General features: G+C 47.2%; 1 protein-coding gene across 1 annotated transcript in view; it reads left to right on the top strand.

Annotated features, from left to right (window-relative positions):
• Positions 1-24,085, top strand: part of IGDCC3 (immunoglobulin superfamily DCC subclass member 3) — a 94,683-nt gene that overhangs the window by 50,865 nt on the left and 19,733 nt on the right. The window contains exons 3-6 of the mRNA XM_063169969.1: positions 5,659-5,803; positions 8,419-8,549; positions 13,049-13,186; positions 19,265-19,423. Coding sequence (XP_063026039.1) covers positions 5,659-5,803; positions 8,419-8,549; positions 13,049-13,186; positions 19,265-19,423 — 573 coding nt within the window. The remainder of the gene's footprint in view (positions 1-5,658; positions 5,804-8,418; positions 8,550-13,048; positions 13,187-19,264; positions 19,424-24,085) is intronic.

The raw sequence follows: 24,085 nt of genomic DNA, 5'->3' as shown, positions 1-24,085 counted from the left end.
CCTTTCATCCCTGTCCCAGGAGCTTGGGATGGGAGAAGAAAACAGGCCAGGTGGAGACTTTGTTGCTCAGCTAGAGAGGTCTGTATCATGTGCTGTCTTCTCAGCCTATTTTAAATTCTTCCAGTCAGCTTTGATTGCGGGTGAAAACAAGAGACATGAAGATGCAAAATGCAGAGAGAACAGAGCCTGCACCGTCCTCCATTCATGCTCTGAGCCATCCTGTTAGCTCCAGGGGAAGAAAACAACAGCCAAAGCAAACGAGGAATAAGCACTTGTTTGCAAATATTCCAAATAAAAAGTGTTCAGGACTGACCATTTCCCTGTACCTCTGAGCAGACCGAGGTGGGTCATCCTTCCTCTTTTATCTCACCTGGTATTTTAGTTCCTCTTAAACAAACTACATTCCTCTAAAATGTCTTCCTTGCCTCAAACTCTCCTGAGTCTTGCAGCTCATATTCTTTTGAGATCTGAGGCTCAGCATGGACAATAGAGATTTGGGATTTTCCCTGCTATGATTAGTGGACAGAGGCAGAGAGGATTTTCCTCTGTGCTGGGAGAGGCACGGCTGCTCTTTAATATTTCCCTCCCTTTCCAAAGCTGAGAGAAAGGCGATTTTTCTTCCCTTTAGATGTGAGCAAAGGGCCCCGCTCCTGCTACTCCTGGAGAATTAAATAGATAAATGGGCGGCGCTGTTGTTCACGCTTCACTATGCACAAAGCAACTTGCATTCAAAATTGGGCTCATGGCAGTTCAGCAACAGCCTCGCACAAAAGCGTCATTAGACACGCAGGGCCGGCTCGCAGGCGCAGAGGCTGCTCTGCAGCTGGAGTAGCCACCGGGCTGGCCTGCTGTGGGCTTGGTTTTAGCTTTATAAAAATGCATCTTTAAAAAGTACCGGAAGAAGATTCAGTGTCTTTTTCTTAAAGGCTTGGGCAGGCGTTGCTGTTTGAAGGAAGGGGAAGAGAGGAGAGGATGGGATTTGTGGTGTCCACACGCTCCCCGTCTTTTGTGCCGACTCCTTCTCATTGGCAAATCCTCCATTTCCAGAGTCTGGAGAGGACAAATAAGACCTGAGTCTGCAGAGCCTTCCCCTGTTGACTTCTTTGAGAATGTTCCCTGGCAGGTTGCTGACTTAGTGGTAAAGGTCTCTTAAGTCAAGAGGGAATTGAAAATTTAATCCCTCTGCTTGCCTTAGTACTGGTGGCTTTCAGGAAAAGGAGTTGGGTGCTCTGTGAGTCTCATAGATATTGAAGGTTGGTTCTGTTGGTTCTGCTGGAGCTCTCAGCCTGATCTGAGAGTGGTTCATGTTTGGCATTAATTGGCATGGTGTTCATTGTGTTTTAAAAAACAACCCTGGCTTCTGCTGACCTGAGGAGGAATTCAATTTTATTAGTACATAGAGAAATTCAGTATATATCAGCAGCTCACTGTATATTCAGTATCAGCAGTCGTTGGAATGGAGCCAGTCTTGGAAGGGGTCAGCTTGCCTATGGCTTGTTCTCTGCTCTGAGCAAATAATTTGGCTCCCAGATTTCACCTTCCTCAGCTGTAACGGAGATAATGAAGCTTGCACTCTTTGGTAGGAGCATCTGGAAGCCCAGGTACTGGAGGTACACCCCCATAAAACTCTTGTTCTTATACTGTGTTAACTGAGAGGCATTTTAACCACATGCCTACATTGGAAAAGGTCTGAATTTAACAGGTTGGTGGCAGAAATGTGAAGAAAGGATCTTCACTTGTGTGCTGCTATTTGTGGACTGTGTGGCATCTGTGATGGTGTGGGTGCTCACTCCTCCCCAGCATCAACTTGTGTCAGAGCCAGCCTGGGTCTCTGTTTCCCCATAAGTAATTTAAAATCAAGAGACAATTTGATTGCAGAACTAGCTGGCCTTCCCAAATGCTCTCCTAACACCATGTTTGGCACTGAACCTTTCAAGTCTTCCTCCTCTCCTCGTGCCTGCACAATGTTTGTGTTTTAATGACTCTAAAGGCCTGGGATTTGCTTTGACATACCAAGTTAATGTTTTCTTTTTCTATATCAAATCTAGGTCAATCTCTGGCTTAGCACTAATGCTGCACTGAGCAAAAAAGGATTGGCCACTAATGGTTTCAATTTAGTTTTTTATGGAGTAGAGAAAATTTCACTCGATAGCTATTTTCATTTTTATTCCATTGGCCTTTCCACCAGGCCTGTTGGGATGGAGAAAGTGCTTGTGATTTGATTAGAGGAGACCCCAGAATGAATCCTCCATGAATTAATCATGGATGATGAGGATGAGAATTGCTGCTCACCTGTGTCCATCGGATATGCCTTCAGGGACTGCATCCCAGTGGGGATTAAGTGGTGGGCAATCCCAAGCATGGTGGTTTCTTTATGGTAGATCCTTGCCTGTGATCCAGCATCATCCTAGTTGAGGTCCTTAGTTATATAACACAGGGGAAGCAGAGAAGAAGAGTAACTCCTCTGCTTCATGTGTCTGTGTGACTGTAGACAGTCAACATTAGTCTGAATCTAGCCTTGGACAGCATCTTTTGGAGGAGACTCCTCCAGGCCTGCAGTGTCAAAGGGCTGCTGTAAGCCCTAATTTTGTCCTTCTGTGCCCTGTGGCAGTTGCTGTGTACCACAGCCAAAATCCAGGTGGGATGATAGCAGAAGCACTGAGACATCACAGCTTGGAGCATTAATGTGGAGCAATGAGTGTGCATGTGATTTATGTTATTTTTATGACTTGATGACACAAGGAGATGGCAGAGGGAAATTTAATGGGAACAGGGTGGCACTCACTCCTCTGATGATGGTAAAAAAGGCCTGGGGTAGCACCAGTCCCTCCATAGGCACATGGATGCTGCATTGCTGGATGGCAGAGACCGCTGGCAGATGGATTGGTGAGTGCCTCCCCTCTTAGGAGCTTGCGGGTGAATATTGTGATTGCATGTATTTATTTTTAAAATTATTATAGCCATTAGCATAGAAATGAGCTGCAGCTCCCTGGCTGCTGGCCAACCCCACCCGGGCTGACGTGCAGCTCTTCTCCTTGGCGGCTGGAACAAAAGCGCCCGGCTGGTAACGGGGTCCTGCCGCTTGCCACGGGAAGGCAAGTGACAAACAGGAGCCAGCACTCTGCTGCATGAGTTTGTTACAGTCAGTTGGGACGTATATAAAAACCTCACATGGGTCAGCAGAGATTTAGCTCCTCCAGGCAATGCCCTGTGAAGCAGTTGAGCTCCTGTCCCTCTCCTCTCCTTCTCCCCAGTGATTTATTCCCAGGCTGAAAACCCAGTAATCACTCACATTGAAGTTTTGTTGCTGTTTTACAGGAGATGCTCCAAAAGTCTTTTGTCTCTGCAACTGTAAATAAACTTGTAAACCTGTTGTAAAAATAGCATTTTGTAGCTCAGTGCATGAATTTTTAATGCATCTTCTGCAAACCAGCTGGTCTTGGCAAGGGTCACAGTGTTTCCTAGGCATTTAACATAAAACTGTGCTTCAAAGCCACATTATAGTGTCGTTGAAGAGTAATATTTTACTTAACATCCTCATAACTGAATTATTTATAACTTGCCATGTTTTATTCATGATAAATATTAATACTGGTGTCTTTAAGAGTAGAGGTTATTGCTGCAGTTTTACCTATAAGAGGTGATATTATTGAAATAAAGGAACGGCGATGAATTCTTTAGCCAGCAGAGTGAAGTCTGTGCTGGGCTGTTCTCATTCACACCTCCCTCTTTTATCAACCCTGTCAACCACCAGAAAACCTCAGTGCTGAGCATCTGTACATTTGAAAGGAATTTCCCTACAGGCATCTGAATCCCTGCTTTTAAAAAAAAATTTTAGAGAGCTTTGTGTCATTCTCGGTAATTCTTGGATTCATTTCTTGGTGAGGGTCCGTAAGCTTTGACTTTGCAACAATGCTCACCCTGGTCTGGGTCTCCAGCCTTGAAATGTTCTGCAGGCTCCCTTGAGCTCCCCTGCTGCAGGCACCCATGGATCCCCCATCTTTTGAAGCATCCCTTGCCACCTTGAAAGTGGCATCACCTGGCAATGAGAGACCTCCTAGCAGCCTTTGGGCTCCTTTCCATGTCTGAATGCTCTGAGCCGTGATCAGTCTCATTTCAAGGCTAAATCTATATGAATTGGGTAAATTGCCATTGCACTATTGGGCTCCATCCTATAATCCTATACCAGAGAGGATAATTGCATTGGCTTTTATCTTGGGAAAGAGAAATACAATTTTCCGTGATCTTTCACCTTGTGCTGGTGTGTCGCCATCTGGCTGGAACATTGCGCAGCCACTCCCTGGTCTGGCTCCCAGTGTGGGGCTGGCTGCCCATCCCACCCTCATACGTACAAAACCTTCCCAACCCTGCAACTGTGCAGGGCTGGGGCTTTGCTCCGTGCTACTCCATCAGCTTAACAAATCTGCCATCAGCGGGTTGAGAGCGGTGGTTGCGAGAGCAGCGCAGGTTAATGCAACACATATTTAATGTATGATTGCTAATGGCCATCTCCCATCTGCCTGAGCCCAACTGCAGTTTGCAGATGAATGATTAAGCTGCCCTGACACATAGGCAGCTTGTTCCTTAGCAGACCCACAGTCATTGCACTTGATGCTTGTAAAAGGGGATGAGGTTTTCTTGCTGGGGAGAGGGGTGTCATCGGACTGGGGCGGCAGAGCAGGGAGTTCTCCTGGAGTTTGTTTTGTATGGTAATGACAGAGACCTTCCTGTGGATGCAGCACTTTAAATGAATCATGAGCTCAATAACCACTGGGATGTTTATTAGCTTTGAATATGTTTATTGCGGAGTCAACAGGCAGCACCTTCCAATTAATTAATAGTAATGATTACGGTATTATTTATGTAGCTCTAACAGCGTGCCAGAGTGTTTCCACACGGTGGTTACAGCTGTGGCTTGCTGGAACAGGCTGGTCTGTATTCACCCTGCGTGGGCATGCTGGGGCTCATCATTTGCTGTCGGGTGGTCCCAGCCCCAAAAGCCTCATTTTGCTGAGCTCTTGGCAGCTGCTCTTTCTTTTGGCTGAATCCTTTTTCTCCCCAGCCTGGGGACGTGGCTGTTCTGCTGTGGTGCTGGAAAGCAGAGTATGCAATGAGCAGGAGCACCTGCAAACAGGTGGAAATCAAGGGCTGTATGTTTCACTACGGTATTTTGGCATTCTCCTGCTCTAGTTATTTAAATAACATGAGTTTAGGAGGCAAGCTGTACATATCAGAAGGATATTTACAACAGGTAAGACATTGATGGCAACAGAAAGAATCCATCTCTCTTTTGATGTGGACTAGGATCCAAAGACTGCTCAAGCTATTGGGAATGACCTCCGGTAAGTGCCAGTGCAGTGTTTGTGTTTCTCGCTGCCCTGGCAGACCTTGTTGAGCACAAGGGTCTTGCTGTTCTGGTCGAGCCAATCATTTCAATGTGCAGAAGCAGGTGGGATACCCAGAACTTCCCACTAGTCTTGTTTTTCCATGCAGAAGGTTAGGCTGCAAGCTGGCCTTCTGCTCTTACATTACATTACAGTTCCATTTGCATTCTGTGGGAAATGAGAGTGTGTTTCTAGGTCATGTAAAGTTGCTGACATCTTCCAGTTGGATCTTTCTTCACATGTGAATAATTTTGTCTCTCTTTTTGTCTTCCAGCCATGTCTGACTTCCACATCCACCCTCAGAATGCAGTGGTGGAGGAAGGCGGTGTTGCAAGATTCCAGTGCCAGATCCATGGCTTGCCTGAGCCAGTCATCCTATGGCATAAGAACAGCATGCCAGTCAACACAGACAATGAAAGGTAGGACATGTCCAAGCCATGTGCTACTGGCCTTTCTCCAGGTGGGAAAAGATGGCCAGACTTTCTATTGCTTCCACAGTGGTGCTCAGACACAGCTAACCTGGGCTAAGGGTCTTGGCCAGTGTTTCTACCATGGAACACTCTTTTATTTAGTGTGTTGTGGCTTTTCTGGTTTGTAGGAGTACTGACATTTCCCAGGAGAAGTAGATAAAGCTGTTAGCTGATTTTGAAGGGCTTACAATGACCGTCTCTGATCAACCCTGCTCCAGGTTTATTTTCCAGCATTGAGACCTGCCCAGCAAGCCTCAAAGAGCTGGGTAGCTTTGGCATCCTTCATCCCTCCATGGCTCCATTTTGTGTAACTCTTTCTGAGACAGATCCCTGACTTAGGATCTTGCCCATGGGTCCTGGACTCTTGCAAGTGCTGAATTTCACTGTGGCTGCCATTCCCAGGTGGACTCCCTCACGTGTGGCAACTGCGGAGCTCTGCAGAGAGCTTCCCACAGCACCCTGAGCTGCCATTTCCCAACAATCTCCTAAAGAGAAACTCCAGCTGCCTCCCTTCCCAGCCTAGGCCTGGAGCGGCACGTCGCCGCTTCCTGTGTTTGACAGGCGCTCCCTTGGCGTCGGAAGCTCCCTCATTCCCTCAGCAGGTTTGGTGCGCGGGGCAGCGCAGCTGGCAGGAAACGCGTGCCCGCTGCCGGGAGACAATCGCTCACAGCACACCTCGGCACACACTGACGCCCCTGCCTTGGGAATAGGCGAAACCAGGAAGCTGTAAATGTTTTCCTGAAAGCCCCTATTTTTAAAAATGTCAGTTCTGCAGCAGAATGTGGTTGGGTTCTTTGGAGGCAGGAGAAAACACAAGGGCTGGAACAATGCCTGACCTTCTCAGAGTGGCAGTGAACTTACAGTAGAAGGACCCAAGAGGCCCAAATCTGCTGTGGAAAACTGCAACTGTCAGGTTGTTTTTCCTTGCATTTTTCAGCTAAGCTTTTTTTAGCCCAGTGCAAGGTTGATTTGTTGAACTTGATGTCCTCTGAAGGCTTCTTACTCATACAGGTGCTGAACTGGGGACATGGTAGAGCAGAGCCAGTGATCCAAGGTGGCATCAGCAGAAGTAAGGGGTGGAGAACTGTGCTGGATGCCTTGTGGCATCCCAGTGAGACGTTGCAGGACAGGTGAAGTTCCCCTGAAGTCCTTCATGCATCACTGATCCTTTGCATTTGAGCCCAATTGTGGAGATATTCAGAAATGTGGCAGGGACTTCTTTTCTCCAAGGCTGAGGAACCCCAGGGCTGAGAAGCCAAGACTTTTCTCCAACCCAGAAAGGTCCAAGCTGTGCTTGTTCCTGCTGCTTCTCCTCTGGGGAAGGGAATTTGCCCAAGCCCTGGAGGATGTAGCCTAGGAACAGTTTCCTTACATTTGTGTCCTGATTTTGAAGAGATTTGGCTTTTTGTAGGAGTAAAGTTATTGGGGAAGTTTTTCATTGTCAGCTCAGTAGATTAATCTCTGACACCAGAGCCTGGGTGATGAGAGTTGCTCCTCTAACTGAATTGGATTTCTGCATTAATCATGCTTGGTGCATTTCTGCGTATAAAGTGTATATAAATTTGTATGCCGAGTCTTGCACTTGGAGGCTTTGAAGGCAGAATAATAGCTTTGGAATTGAATCTTCTAATGCTGTGGGCAGATTGTTAACAAAAATGAAGGCTTCTTGTAGTATAATTCATCCAAAACAATGGGCATTTTAAAGTGCCAGAGAGATTGCAATCAACTTGGGGCCGTGTAGAACTGATTGCTGTCGTGCTGCCGCCGACACGGAGCCGCACGTTTGGAGCGCGGCGCGGGGAGCAGGTTATAGGCACTTAACCATATGCTGATATGGAGAAAGATATTCTTCATCTTCCGGACGGAAATGGATTATTAACTCATCACAGTGTAATGACTTACTACCAGCCAATTTAAACAAGTGGTTGCCAAGCAACCTGTAATGTATGTGTACATATATGTGTGTATGCATGCATGATTTAAATGTGTCTGTGTTTTAAAGATATAAAATATTTATTGATGTTTACATTTACCCGCACAATATTTATTTTAAACATACCTTTTCGTGCATTTGAGGTTTTAAGGTCATATGGATTTGAGTCCTGGGCCTGGAGTGGGGAGCATGGAGCACAGGTTTCTGATGCCTGTCCTTGGTCACTGTGCTTCAGCTGATGAGTGGTAATTCCCATGTCATGATAACTCTAATGTTAGCTGTCTTCACATGCAAATGCACTGCCAGAGCTATTCCACAGCTTAAATAGGAAGCATCTATTTTGTAGCCTTCCAACAAAAATCACCATTTCTCAAAGATGCATCAGGAGATAAATTATTTTCATTTATTCCCCTGTAAAAGAAGACCAGAGGCTCAAGTATCCAAAAAAACCTAAGAACTGATGCAGAAGCAGGCGTGGGCTCAGCCTAAAGGGGTGTTGACATCCTGGTGGTATTGGCACCTCTGCACTGGGATGCAGGGAGCCAGCCTGCCTCGCCTGGATGGGTGTGCAGCCTGCTGTCACATCATGTCCTGCCTTGCAAGCTTTTGATTCTGTTTTCTCTTCCCACAGGTACACGCTGCTCCCCAAGGGGGTTCTCCAGATAACGGGGCTAAGAGCAGAAGACAGTGGGATATTTCACTGCGTTGCCACCAACATTGCTAACGTGAAGTTCAGCCGGGAGGCCCGGCTCACCGTGTCAGGTTAGTGCCAGCTACGCTGTCCTGGCTGCCTTCCTGCCTTCTTCCCACTGCTGTTCTGGACCAGGACAGTTTAAGAGAGCTTCAGGCTAACACACTGAGAGGCATTCCTCTGTCCAGCCATAACACCTTCCTTGTTCTGGATTGTTAGTTGTTAAGATCCCCTCCAGTGCGGGACATCCCAGATTCCTTGTGGAAATGGAGATAGCATCTTTAGAGATAACAGGCAGGAGAAGTCTCCCCAGGGATGGTTGAGTGGGTGTTTCTTTCTTACATGCAGCCAAAGGTCTTTCCCCTGAGTTGTGATGCTCCTGTCTATCATATACAGGTAATTGCTGGTACCCAGGAGCTGGAGGCTTTCCAGCATACATCTCACAGCTTCCCATCACCCTCCAAAACACTGCCTGGCCAGTGGTTCTGGAACAGACTTATCACCTGTACCAACTGTCATATTAGCCTCTGCTGACTGTAAAAAGGCAGCACGTGTGAAGTGGGGTGAAGCTGAGGGAAGAGTGATGCTGTGTATATCAACTCTGATGGGAAAGAAAGCAGGTTAACTGGTTCTGAAAGACCTAGGAGCTTTGGGTACCTGCTACTTATCTGTTTGCTTGATCTGTGCAAACAGTAGCCACATAGAGGGAATAAAGAACAGTAAATTATCAATGTGGTGAAGTTCTTTGTGTCAGTTTACTGGCCTGAGTTATTATTTCTCACAGGGCAGAAAGCTCTCGTTGTTCTCATCTGACCATCCCTCATTGCAGATGGATATTTTCCAGGTTTCCTGTCCATGAAACATTTGTGGTTTTTTCTCCTCCTTAAAGCAGTCGGATGATGAATATGGGCACCGTGTGTAAGTGTTTGTTGAAGGGTTTGGACCATGCTTCAGTGCCTACACTGCTGTAACTGGACATTTGCATGGAAAACTCATTGCACTGGGTTAAACCTCCATGGAAAAGGTTTATGCTCTGTGGTGTTTGCTAAGAACACACAAATATCTGTTAAATCAGGACAGCAGGTATGTGTTAGCATGTGAACCCTTGGCTTTGGCACAGCAGCAGAGGCTGTGGTGAGCCACGGAGGTGCACGGGGCATTGCTTTGCTGGTGTGGGTGTTGTGTCAGTAAATACTGAGCTAACGTGAGTGCTGCTGTGCACATGGCATTAGGCATGATGGGGTAAGCAGAATTCTTGCAAATCTTTTGTATCTTGGGAATGGTCTCTCTGCTCTTCATGATGGCAGGAGGGCTCCCACTTTTCCCTGCCGGGCAGCAGCTTCAGCCATTGCTTCACCAGCAGAGAAGCACTAGGTCAGCCCCCCTAAGGTTTCCAATCCAAGCCCTGGCTTGGGAGGGAGGAGGGAGATGGTGAGAATGGGCTCTGGAAGCCTGTGCCCTGCAGGGTACTGCCACGGCCCAGCAGGAGAGGAGGAGGAGGGTGGCTGCCCATGGGGATGAAGGAGCCTGCTTGCAGCACTCTCCCTCCTCTGCCTGGCGGTGGTGGCGGGGCTGCCGGCAGTGAGCAGCACAGAGATGTCTTCCAGTCCTGCTGATTGATTACTTTCAAGTGCCTGCTCAGCAGAGCTGCTCCCGAGGGGGCTGCCTGCCTCTCTGCACTGACACCTTTCCAGTGTGAGCTGTGGCTCTCTCTGCTGCTGTCCTTTTGATCAAGATCTGGCAGGCGACGCTCCTGTCCCTGCTGGAGTGCCTGTCACTGCTGGCAGTGCTGGGGACCTCCCGTCCTCACTGTGACTGCTGCTGGCAGAGTCCTTGGGGACCACGGTCATCATTAGAGCCTCTTCCCCTTTCAGAATAAATCCCTGTGCTGCCATGAACCCTGCTGAGCTCCAGCAGCACTCGCCTGCCACGAGTCCTTCATTTTATCACTCCTTCCTTCCTGACCCTGCATCAAAGAGCTGGTCTGATTGAAGAAGGAAACCTCCTCCTTGATGTTGGGACATGGTTGGTCCCTTTGTGCAGTGCTGACATCTGACTTCTCTGTCCCAGTCCCTGCTGGCCCTGGAGCTGTCACTGCTGTGGGTGATGGGCTCAGCAGCAAAGCTACGGGGCCATTCCATGGCCTTTGCAGAAGGTGAGCAGTGGTGGAAATGCCAATTCCAGAGTTGGACAGCATTTGTCCAGACTCAGGGAGCTGAATCCAGACTCAAAAACCTGAATATCTAAAACTCAGAATAGAAATGAAAGAATGTGATATTTAAATATTTTATTGTCAAAGTAGTGTGTTTCATAAATTCTGCTTTGAGCTTGGCTCCCATCTGCTGGTATTCTTGGGTGACCTTGGACAATTCATTTCATTTCTCCGTGTTTTGAAATATTGAAATCGCTATATAATACGCTGATAATACCGTATTATTCTAAGCGCGAACATTTAGTATTGTGATTCAGAACAATAAATCTACATGGGTTTTAAAGGCACTCCAAGGTACTGAGGGGAAGGTATTGTTTTTCAGATCTCTTGGGGTTAACCAGCCAGTCATATGAATTTATTGTGCATTCTGGTTCTCATCAAAAAAATCTGCATTTTATGGCTTGCAGTGAAATGCATTTAGTGAGAAAGTCAGCTCTTAAGTCACACTGACACGGTGATTTTTCTTGGATTTTGCCCATTTACACACAAGCTCGGAGTCGCTTTATCGCTCCCTGCTTAGCCCCCGTAGGAACAATTAACAAACGAGCTGCTCTGATCTGTGCTTGCCCTTGGACCACTGTGGAATCCCCCTGCTATGCCCTGATTCCAGCCCCTGAGCTGCTGTGAACGGGTAACACTCAAAATTGCAGGAAGAAATTGTTTTTCTTGGAGAAAAGCCCCTGTAGATAGATTTTGGTGGATCACTTCCCTGTAACAAGCATTTTGAACATTGGGAAGTCCATGTCCAGGAGTCAGTGTGAGTTGATCCCTTTGGCAAAGCCCAGCAGGGCTGTGCTCCCCAGCCCTCCCTGTGCCTCACTCCTGCCTGGGGGCAGATGACCAGCCCAGGTATTTCTCTTTACAGGTGTCCAGAGCTTTTTCTTACAGCCAGCAGCTGTAAGATTGATGGAATTCCTTAAACACTGCTTTGACCTCAGCAGTTCTGGAGTATTACCCAGCTCTCATCAGAGACAGGGAGGAAGACTAATGCAGAGATTTTCAGTATTCCTGTTTACTGATGGAGAACTGAGAATATCTCTTGGGCTCCTCCTCTCCTGCTTCCAGAAAATGGGAGTAAAGGCTGTGGGGACTTTTGGCTCAGGGATAAGGCACTTTTCAGGGACTCAGGAGATGTGGGTTCAGCTGTGGTATATATAACACAGGATGATGTTTTTGTCCCATGCTGTCATTCTGTCTAGTGAAATGTGTTTCCTTTTGCCTTTCTTGTGCCTGTCTGATGTCCAGGGTCCTTGCATCAGGATTTTGTTCTATTATGGGTCTGCACATCCATCTTGCATGATGGGTTTTATTCTTGGTTGCTGCCACTTGGTGCTACTATAGTGCAAATAAAGGATTAGTGATTGTATCACGAGCAGCAAATATGTCACAGTTGTATCAGTGCAATGGGATGCATCCTCTCCTTGCAGGAAAATGGTAGGAAAAAGTAGGGTGCAGTCATCAGAGAAGTTTCCTCTCAGAAGGCTCCTCAGCAGGAGTCAGGGACTGTTACCTCCATCACTCCTTGTCCCAGGACAGGTCTTTTGGAGCAAGTGACACCAGCAGCAAGAGAGGATGCTCACAGAGACAGAGTTAGGCATTGGGGTCTGTATGGATTACTCTGTGGCTTGAAATGCTGAAAGATAAAGCAACTCCCTCATTTATTTGCATTCCTGCTGTCTTTCATGTTGTGTTTTCCTTATATACCATGCACATCTTCTCTTTGCAGTTCACAGTGCAGTTCCTTCTTTATGTTGCTGATATCCAGGTGTTAACAGGGCTGTTTGTGGCTGGATCATCTCTTAAGGGGTTTTCCCCAGGAATAATCAATGCACACTTAAAATATGTTCAGTGTGACTGTCACACAAACACTGTGCTCCTTTTGTTTCATGTACGTCTGAGATTTATTGAGGGTTACATCAGCCACATAATTTAGAATCCTGGAATGATTTGGGTTGGAAGGACCCTTAAAGATCATCTCATTCCACCCCTGCCATGGACAGGGACACCTTCCACTAGAGCAGGTTGCTCCAAGTCCTTGCCCAGCCTGGCCTTGAACACTTGCAGGGATGGAATCCACAGCTTTTCTGGGCAGCCTGTGCCAGGGCCTCACCACCCTAACAGGGAAGAATCTCTTCCAAATACCTAAACTAAATTTACCCTCTTCCAGTTTGAACTCATTACTCAAACTAAATTTACCCTCTTCCAGTTTGAACTCATTACTCCTCCTGTGACTACAGCTCCCGATGAAAGAAGATATGTACTTGGAAGAGATGTGCTTAGAGGATGCCTGAAGTCCTCGATGTTCCCTTTAAACAAGAGGCAATCAGAAGCATTCTGACGATGGTGCTGTCGTTGCAGGCTCCCACTCCACCGTGTACAAGGACCCCATGATCCTGGTGGGCCCGGAGAACCTGACTCTGACCGTGCACCAGACGGCGGTGCTGGAGTGCATCGCCACCGGCAACCCCCGGCCCATCGTCTCCTGGAGCCGCCTGGGTAAGCCCTGGGGTCACTGGGGGCTCCTCCTCCTCCTCCTCTCCATTGCCATCATGTAGCAAATAGGTAGGTGCCACTGCCTGTTTCATACAACAGCTGATTCACCCTCTCCCTTCCCACAGAAGGTAATTGTAGGCTTGAAGTGCTTTTTATCCTCATGTCTACACTTTGTTTTTTCTCTCTGCCAAGATTCTGTTTTCAGCTGTTAGAGAAGTGGGCTGGTTAAACCTGTAGATGTTTCATGAAAGGTGATAATTTTATCTTTTCTCAAGTGACAGCATCTTCTGCTGCTGCATCAAAAACATCACCACTGTTGGCCTAGAGAAGCAAAATCATACACAAACACATCTTTCACATAAAAACAGACTTAAAAGAAATTTGCTGCCTGTTCAGGGAGTTTTAAAACAATTTTAAGGGGGAGAGAATGTTTAAAGTGTGTCTGAAGCCCTGAAAAAACAAATGCTTGCTGCTGGGGTCCGTGATATGTTTTTAAATCGGCATGGAAACCAGAGACAGTGTCTGATGGCATCCTGCAAGCAAGGAGGAGCGAAGGACTGTGTTTCTCTAAGGTTTATTTTAGGTTCTAACTTTGTGATGATAACTTAGAAACTGTTTTGCTCAGAACAACACTTCCATTGCCCTACAGAAACCTGTGCTGAGTGAAGAGCTGATGGATTTTGTTTTATCTCCCAGAGTTTGTAACTCTGTCTGCTCAGTGGGGTTGGGTTCAGTTGGGATTTCTGGAGATCCTGTGGTCCTCGAGGTCACATCAATTTTGGGATGCTCATCTCCTGGTGTCTCTCAAGGTGGCTGTGAAGCACAAACAGGGATAAGTCTGTCTCATGCTGTTGTGCTGGATGTGGGACTCCACCCCCACAGCTCTCCAAGGGTCATGGTCAGCTCATGGGCAGGGTGATTTCCCACTCCAGAGCTGCCTGCCAGGGAATGAGGACTTGCATCCAATATCAGCTGCACGTTTTCCATGTTTTCCCTCCTTGCATCCTCTAGTGGCTTGTAAAATCAGCCTTTGTATGCCACTAACTGGTATTTTTGCCTCCAGAGCCATAACCATCAGATTGATGCTGTTTTAGAAATTCCCCAGATACTGTATATCACTGGTTTGGTTCTCTTGGACACAAGACAGTTCTATGTTAGAGCTCAACTATAATAAACTACTTTATAATTGCCTTAATTATAAGTGCTTATTGCCTTCTTCAAAACACTTGTCTCTATAGAGCAGTGCAATAATGAAGATGTAATAGCACTGTGAAATGTTTGTCTGGATGGTCTGAGCTCAGCATTGCCTTCCACCAAAAATAAATACCCTCTCCATGCTACTTTGTAGCACAGTGGCAGAATCAGAGCTACTGAATGGGAAACAGATCTTGTTATTTTCCCTTCCCTTCAGCAGGAATGTTTCCTGTCCAAAGCATCACAAGGTCTCGTTTAAGATGACAGTGATCCTGACAGCGACGCGGTGCACAGGCTCTCTGATGACTTGGAGGCTTTGTCATCTCTTTGTAGCCATTTCAGGAGCACTTTCATGTCTCCTTGTCTGTTTGATCACAAGGAAGGAGAGGGGTTTGTGCTGGACAGGGAGGTCCTCAGAGCATCTGTCAGCTCTGGCTTCCTCCATATGAAGGTCTTCTTCCTGAAGTTCCTCCTACAGATAACTCACTCATCTTAGGAAAAAAATATCTTTAATCCATTTGCAGAAATTAAAAAATCAACAGCCACAAAGTCTTAGAGAGATCCAGCTGATTTAGCAATAGGAATGCCTTAATTTAAGCAAAAAAAGTCAATTCTGTGTGAGCATCTTTCTTGCCTTGTAGAAGTAAGGAAAAGCTGTGGCATTGCTGTTGTGTTGGGACTTTGCACAGGGCACGTTGCCTTTTTGGAAACTCTCTGAGCCCCTTTGCTCACAGTTTTGACATTGTGGCATTTCTTCTGTCAAAAAGGAGCAAAAGAACAATTTTGCTTTCACAGCTTTCTGGTACAGGGGAAAGCAAGCCATAAACACCATTTGCACTTCTTGCTTTGGCTTTGCTAAAACCTGGCCGGTTTTCAGTGGGAAAAGCAGCTAGCTATATTTTGCTTGAAGGAAATCATTCAAATTCTGGGCCAGTTTTTGAGTGTCACACAATCAATTTTGAATTTAATTTCTTTGGGAATATGTTGTAGCCCCTGACCACAAACAGAATTCCTGTGTCTCGCCGTGCATGAAATGTCAACATTCATTAGAGAGCAGGCTCTGAGAGAGATGTAAAATCATTAAGGGTTTGTTCAGGGAAGACAGGGCTTTTCCTTTCAGAGCTACGCACTTCAGGCTTGGACCTGTATGTGTGCGCAAATGAATATCCTGGGCACTTACTGCAAAGCCTTTTGAATGAGCGACGATTTTAATGTATCCTTACCCTTTAACTGACAGGCCACTGAGCTGGCCTCCATAAAAGGTACCAAAGCAGAATAATAAACTATTTAGAGAGATACAGAAAAGTGAGGCGAGAAAGAAAGGACAGTGATTATCTGATAGCGTTATACAGAAGTTGTCAGAAAGGGCCGCACAATGGGAAGGAAATTACTAAAGAGGGAGCCATTCAAGAAGTAAACTATACAACAATTGTAGGAGCCAATTAATTGGTAACTTATTGGACACAGAAGCTTGCAATAGATGGCTGACTGGTTGACAGGAGCACCGTTCCCGTAAGTGTTTAGAAATAATAGAGTAAATTTCACCACTTCACATACTGAATAGTCAACTGTTGCAATGTACTCTAAATATGCTAATCCACAGTGCCTGGTGTCCTCAGGAGCAGGAGACCCATGTGTCTAAAAAGTGGAAGGCTACTATGACACAATACAAAGAATTCACAAAAGACCTAAATGATCAACATTAGAAAGTTGTTACTTTCTTTCTACTTGCTACTTATAAAAGAAAGGCGTTCGTGTTGTTGCATATTCATATTGCCTGGCACGTTTTAAGGGGCTCTGTAATTGGTGCTGGTGTGCCAATCACTCGGTTAGCAGGCGGAGAATGGGCTCCAGAAAGCATCACATTCACCTTGGAAAAATAAATCATGGGGCTCCCAAACTGCAGGCATCCTTCATCTAGATTTCACTCCCATGGGGAACCTGAAGTACCTAAAGGAAGGCTGGAGGAGGACTTTTGCAAAGGTGTGCAGTGATGGGACAAGGTGGAAATGGTTTTAAGCTGAAAGAGGGTAGATTTAGATTGGTTGTTAGGAAGAAATTCTTCCCTGTGAGGGTCGGGAAGCCCTGGTGCAGGTTCCCCAGAGAAGCTGTGACTGCCCCATCTCTGGAAGTGTCCAAGGCCAGGTTGGCTGGGGCTTGGAGCAACCTGAGGTAGTGGAATGTGTCTCTGCCCATGGAAGGGGGATTGGAACAAGATGATCTTTATGATCCCTTCCAAACCAAACCATCTTATGATTCAGTGAAGTCTCTACTTGTCTATAGCCAGAGCATCTTTTGGGAGCATCTCCCATTTGGAGAATGGTCTCCTTGATTGATTAGAGGTCACTCTGCTCTTCACAAGAGCTGAACCTCCCCCTTTTGTCCTCATCAGCTGAGGGATCGAAAGAGAAAACCTGTCAGGCATTTCCCTCCAGACTGGCCTTTTTTCAGCCCTCAAATTTTCTGCTTTTGACTTCTTTAAAAGAAGCAGAAGGTCATGTTAAATGAGCAGTGGTTTCAAGCCTGCCTGGGTTCTGACAGCTCTGGGAACTGAGCAAGTGTTGGCTTTTGCAGTTTTTCAGATCTCCTCCATGAAGGGATGACTTAGTGGTGGCAGGTGATGCCAGGAAGGTGGATTTGCAGGGTTTGGATTGCCTGATCCAAACCATTCTTCAGGTCTCCCTGTAAAGAAAACAGGGTTAAAATAAATAGCAACCCTTGCAAAGCAGGTGTGAGTCCCTCAGCACAGCGGTTCTGCAAAGTGCTGAGCTTTCAGGATGCAAGGAATTTCTTGTGTAAACACTCTGTATTATTTATATGTGTTGTCAGTGTTTGTAAGTTGGAGTAGATATTAGCTGAAGACCTTCTAGCTGACTGCAGGATGGCTCAGGCTGAGGGAGGCACAGAGTGAGAAGGATGGAACAGACTGGGAAAGTAGAGATGTTTCTGTAGAAGTCCTTTTCAGTGCTTTTGGGAAAGGAGGGGTTGAGTGAGAAGTGTCTGAGGTGATCAGGCACAGTGATTTTTGTTGGCTGTTAGAGGTGGCCACACTGACCCAAATGGCAGATCCAGCAAGGCTTCTGAGCTTGGAGGGCTTTGTTCTCCAGGGAAATGAAAGATGTGTGGACAGGAGATGTTTCCTCAGACCACCAGACTTCTAATAGCTGGAATTGGAGAGATAACTGAGGGCATATTGATACTGGTATTTGGACTGGGTGGTGGGGAGGTGGGAGCACCTGCTGCAGGCTGAGTCTCTGCATGCTAAAATGATGGAGGACATTATAAATAATACAGTAAAACTGCTGACATTCAAGTCCCATTTCTGTGGTATTTCTCAAGGCACTGAGGTGATGAAGGATCCAGGTGTGACCACTTCACATCTTTCACTGGTCCCATCCCTCCCTCAAGAGAGAGATTTGATTTTTACACCTGTTGTAAATACAGACTTCTGAAAGGTCTAACTTAAAAGATGAAATCAAGTTCAATTTGGATTTAATTCAGACCTCTTTACACTTCAGTTCAAATGCTGTTTGGAAGGAATGGTTCCTTGTTATTGCTCATTAAATGTGGGACTGGTCATGTTTTACTGTCCTTTTTATGACTGAGCCATTTACTGCAGTGGTGGCTTGGCCAGCAGTGTGATTCTTTAATGACATTGTTTTTCTGTCTCTAAAAGATCCAAGCATTTTTCTTTGCAATGCAAATAATGAAGAGGTCTGGCATTTCCTGTCTAATGAAGCAATGAAACTTTAAGCTTCAAAATTTCCTGAAAAACATGAGTATGGAAGTCTCATGGGGAGGCCAGGTGGGGCCATCACCAGGGCTGGTTCTTGCTTCTCTGGTTTCTGTAGGTTCTTTAAACTCCTCCATGAGCAAACTTGAGAGAACTGAATCCCTGATTCCTGTCTGATGAAAGGGTGCTCCCTTTAACTGCTCCTCCAGTAAAACTCCCCTGCCTTGCCCCTCTGCTCAGATACCCTGACATGTGCTAGGCCTGATTTAGAGCTGCCTTTGTCAGACAGTGTCTTAAAACACAAATCAATGAAACAATAGAAAGCAATAGCCTGATACTAATGAAACACATTGTAATTAGAGCTGGCTGGGAATTTTCCAGAGAAAATAGGATAAAAGTGAATTCCCTGATACTGAACTATTTCATGTGCCTCATATCCAGCACTTGGGGTGGGGGCAGCCCTTTTCAGTTGCCCTTCCAAGCCACAGTAAATGAGATCTAACCACCAGCTGAGAGACCAGCTCCTCAGCCTTGAGCTAGTGTGTGTTCAAGGGCCAAGGAATCAAAAATCCAGGGTTCTGTTACTTGCAGAAGCCACAAAAATCCATCAAGGGTTAACAGGTAAAGTGTTGTAACTTCTGGGTGAGGTAATCTGCAGGTCATAAATTGCTGGTGGCTGGGAAAGTGCATCAGGGAAGCACTGGAGTAGGTTAGCTCGACTTCTTCATGAAGCCTTTCTGTTGGAAATAGGCTATTGAGCTAAGTGGATCCCTGCTCATTCTAATGGAAGAACGTAGGCAATGGCTCAGAGATGATTTAACTTGGTTTAACCACTCTGTTGAACGGTGTTCTGGGTACTTCATCTTAATCTGAACACACGGTTGAAAGCTTTCACTTTTCCTGTGGTGGTACTTTGGGTTTTTAAGCAGCAAAGAGTGATTTGGGGCAAACACGTAAATAAGGATCTGATTTCTGCAGAAGGCAGTTCTGATAAGTGCATCGGCTAAGTCCTATTGACTTTACTTGGCACATGGCAGTAGCAGAACATGGCACCACTCCATAGTACTTAGATTGGATCTCACTGAGGGCTGTGCCCTGGAGAACCTTGCCCAAAGGTCCAGAATGTGACTCTTGTCCTTCTCCCCTTCTTTCAGACGGCCGCCCGATTGGCGTGGAGGGGATCCAGGTGCTGGGCACAGGAAACCTCATGATCTCGGACCTCACGGTGCAGCACTCTGGCATCTACGTGTGCGCCGCCAACAAACCCGGCACGCGCGTGCGCCGCACGGCGCAGGGCAGCCTCGTCGTGCAAGGTGAGCCCTGGCACCCCGAGGGCTTGGGGTGGACAGGTCCTGACTTCACTCCTCTGGTGGTACCAGGCAAAGCACTTCTTTCCTAGACATGTGGTTTCCCAAGTGGGGGTGAGTCTGTGTCCCACACAGGTGAGTCACAACCAGGTGTGGTTCAACTGAGGCATCAGCTGTTTGGGCTACAGTGATCTCTCACCCCATCACAGGCATTGTCTTAGCAGACTCTGGTTGTTACTTGTTACCATACTTGTGCATCTCAGCAGAAAGCCTGAATTCATCAACCAAATTTGTCTCATGGACCTTAGTGATACAAGGACATGGTCACTGTTCTCATACTGGATGCCTCTGAATGATAGATATGACTCCTGCAGTGATATGCAGCACTGGATACCACTCACAGAGTATTGCTTTCCAACTGAAATGGCACCAGTAAGTCTAAAACCATTTCCAAAAGGTCTGTGAGACTGCTTCATGTAGCAGTTGACACTAAGTCTGAGCCAGTTGCCAGGATCTAGTGAAGCACCCTTTGGGGGCTGAGCCCATGGGATACAAGGTTGCTCTTCTTCCTGCAGCAACTGTCCTGAAATGCTACTTGTAAAGGGCAGTTCAGCCCAAAGTAGAGATCAGCACTAGGGAAAGCACACAAATCCCTTCCACATGCTCCATGAGACCAGTCTCCATGGTGAGGGGAGCCAGGCAAGCATTTGAGAAGGCAAACCCAGCTGGCAGCGCGCTCTGAATGGCAGCAATCCGCCCCTGATTACAGGCACTCACCTCCTCTTCAAGCTAGTCCACTTAAAGCATCTCACGCTCTCATCAGTTCACTCATTAACTATTGACTGATGATATCCTGAATCTAAAATTACACACCTCCTGCCGGAGCTGCTAATTGAACCTTTCTGCTGTTGATGGGGAAAGTGCCCTGCTCCAGCCCTGATGCTCACCCTGCTCCAGCCCTGGTGTCCCCGGCAGATCGCAGGAGTCGCGGGCGGTGATCCCGGAGGAGCAGTGTGGAAAGGGGTAGAAAGGGCTGCCTGTGCCTCCCGAGCCCCAGGTGCTGATCAGACAATGAGACAAGGTGAAAACTCACTGTTTCTATTGCTCTTGGATTTCTGGGTGAGCCGTGCAATGAGGGGACCTCCCAGCTGGCACAGCTATGAATCCCCTTATTAAGAAACACCAACCCCAGCATTAAAAGCAACCTCTCTGTACTGATACAAACCCTTTAGAGCTGCTGCAGGACAGCTCTGCACATAGTGCATGTAGGAGAGGTCTCCTAAGCCCAAATGCCAAGCTGATGTCCAGGAGACAGGGAGACAGACCCAAAACAATTTACTTGGAAAATCAATGAAGTTTTAAAAATTCAGCTATTGAATATGGTTGGCTGCACTTGTTAGCAACTGAATGAGAGGGTGAAAGGTAGCACAACTTCTCATTACTACAGATAGCAGTTTTTAGTCTTTTTGGAGATTTGAGCATCAGCTCTTGAGCAACTGGTCTAGTGCTGGAGTTCAACTGATGTAGAATTACTGTGGATTTTCTCCTGGCAAGCCAAGATGAGAATTTGTCCCTAAAATGTCTCTCACAGGGCCATAGGAGCCCAGTCTTTCTGTGGAAGCAGGATGCTCCTGCATTCAGCATCAGCAGAGGATCTGGCAGTGGTGTGGAGAAGTGTGGGCAGTGTGTCCTTGGAGTAACCCTTAGACAGGACCTGCAGTGTCCAGGACCCCAACCAGTATTGCCCACCCTTAAAATGCTTCATGTTTTTTAGGGGAATGTTCCCCAAGCAGGGTAGGGGCAGACCCTGGCCAGGCAACTGAGCTCATCCCAGGTTTGCTCACTCTCCCTCTGGAAGCAGTTTTTCCTGCCTCTGCATCTCATTTTGCCTGAATTTTCCAGCTGAGAGGTACAAATGATTGCTGTTCAGGTTCATCTGGGAAGAAAACAGTGATAATGACTGACATGGGAGACTGTGGGTTTTATCTTTGTCAAGATGTCAGCGATGCAAATTACATCCGTAAAGAGAAGAAAAGCAAAGAGCGGGCTATCAAAAGCCTGGTTGGAGAGGAAGTTAGCACAGGGCTAGGACAATACGGCATCCTCAAAGCACACCAGGGCAGGTACTTGCTGCCTTTATGCAGGGGCCCTTGAAGTGCCTAGAGGCACAAATTAACTTGCCCCAGTCTTTTGAAGGCGGGACGTTTTATAGGTGGGAAACTGTAGGAGAAAAGGCGATGTTTCCTGTTGTAAGGCAAGGAGTTAGCAGGAGGCTGGAACTGAGACCACGTCCTCCCTCCTGCTGCCAGCAGTGGTCCTTGTCCCATCCAACAGTTTCATGGGCACAGGTGTCCCAACACAGGGCTCTGCTCTTCCTCCAGCAATAATGTCCTTTCCATTGCAGATTTTCCTTCAGATTATTATCTTCCTGGGAATTCCTCCTCCCTCCAGAGGAGAAGGCGTCAATCCCCCACTCCTTCCCTCCCTACCCTCCCTTGGCCATTTAGGCTCCTTTGATCTCTTTTGTAAGGTTCTCACACAAGAAAGTTTCCATTTTCCCTTCAGATCCCAGCGCAGCCATTTGAATATTGCTTTGTGCTGGGCTTCCAATGAAAGTCTCACGGGGGGAGTTGTCGAAGGGCCGAATGCGGCGCCGACTGAAGCCAAGGGTGTGCGTGTGTGTGAGGCGAGGGAAGACCAGGCTTCAGTGGCAAGGGAAAAAATATATCAAAGCACTTTCCCTCTACCTCCTGTGCAATCTTTTGTGCTTTATTATGTGTTTGGTGTCATAACAAACTGATGGGCTGTGAATGGCCAGATGGTCACCAGTGTTCTCCACTCCACGCTTCATTTCCTCCTGAAAGCTATGCAGAAAAATGAGATCCCATCTCATAAATGAGGGCCCATCTTAAGGACATGGGTTTGAAGGCTCTGCTGACAATGCCTGCCTTGTTTGCCTTGCTTGCTGTTGGCAGGACTGGGCAGCGCTCCTTGGTCCAGCAGATCCGGCGACCGCTGCGCTTCCTGATGTTTCTTCCATCGTTCTTGCTCGCTGCCATCACAAGCCTTGGCTGGGGCTGGAATTCAGCAGCACATGTATTGCAGATGCTGTGGCTCTGTGGTACTTGGTTTGTCCTTGAGTTTAGCCCTGAATTCATTCTGCAAACCAGCTTCAGTATGTGCTGTGTGAGTCAGTGTCCCCCATGGAGCAGTTCCCTTCCTGTCCACATTTTCCTTCTCAAGAAAAGCCACCACACAGGGACAGGTGGGCACTCAAATCTTGTCTGTCAGGATGCTGGAGTGAGCTGGGGTGTCTCATCCCTGTGGACCATTCTTCCAGGACCACACTTGTGGGTGACATGGGAACATAACCTGCTGCCCTGGAGCTCCAGCCTGCGCCTTGCTGGGACAAGAATTTCATGAGGGCTGAAAGGCAGGCTCCATGACAGCCTCCTTGAGGGTCCTCTGCCTGTTTTCCAGGGGACATGGGCACAGTTTCCATCTTTGGCCCTTCCAGTCCCATCACTGCTGCTGTAAGTTATTCAAGTAAATATCTGAGTATCCCCTAGAGGGAAGAGAGAGAAGCCAAGTGAGCAGCAATTGTCTTAAATCTCCTGTCACCATTTGCTGTGCTTGAGTGACTTCCCCATTGACCTGACTTCTCCTTTATACCCTTACTGTGGGTGCCAGTAGCCTAATTTATGAGGTTTTGTTATTTCCATGTTATTCTTCATTCTCTTCACCCCAGCCTCCCTTCCCAACCCTGCCACTCCGTCAACTTGAGAATTAATGACACTTCCTACTGGGATGCAAGAGGCACGGGTTGGTCTGGCACCAGAGCATTGGCTGTCACTGCTCCCTTAACCTTAGGATCTTCTCAGTGATCCTTGGGACCTTCTGTGAGCCATCAGGCACTGCCATAAGCACCACACCACAACCGCACAGCAAGACAGCAAAGCTCCCTGATATCTTGGGGGACACACTGGTTGCTGGTCCCTGCTGGCTTGTCCCAAAAGAGATGGAGCTCATTGGGGTCTCCTGTTAGAAGCTGCTGTTGCAGTGCATCTCCATGCTATCACAGTTTGCTGAGCACAGTAAAAGCTACTGAATCACTTTGTTAATGATTCTGGGGGTGGTATTAAGTGTTATTGCTTTTTGATACCAATGTCATGCTTTAAATATTCATTAAAAATGCATGATCCCCTCCCTCCCGTTAAGTCCTGAATAATCAATGCTCTGGTTTCTTCATGCTTCACAAGCCAGGGCTGGATCCTGCCCACTCCTCCTTGCCACGTTTGAATCCTCTGCTCTTAACAGTGATCTCTATTAGTATCTTTATTAAATCTTAATGGAGGACTGAGAAATGCTTGCTCTGGCTGCCTGTGATGGCCTTTTGGCACGTAGTATGGAAGGGGCAGAGGTGTTCAGGCCACTGCGCCTCCATGCAGGGTGGGATGGGCCCTGGCAAGATGCTCTGTTAATTATGAGTGATGAGGAGGGTGAAGGGCTGGCAGTGGGCAGGGCTTGGCTGAAGACAAGGCTGGCAGTCAGCAGGGTTGGCTCCTGCTCCTTCCCCACTAACCCAGGCATACTCTTGGATCCTGTCAAAATTGTTTGGAAGGGCAGGGGAGAGGACCTGGGAGAGGAGAGGAGATGGTTTTCTGCCCA

The sequence above is a fragment of the Melospiza melodia genome, chromosome 15, assembly GCF_035770615.1.
Source record: "Melospiza melodia melodia isolate bMelMel2 chromosome 15, bMelMel2.pri, whole genome shotgun sequence".
Lineage (NCBI taxonomy): Eukaryota > Metazoa > Chordata > Aves > Passeriformes > Passerellidae > Melospiza > Melospiza melodia.
The sequence above is the reverse complement of the archived record's forward strand: the minus strand, read 5'-3'. Positions and strand labels throughout refer to the sequence as shown.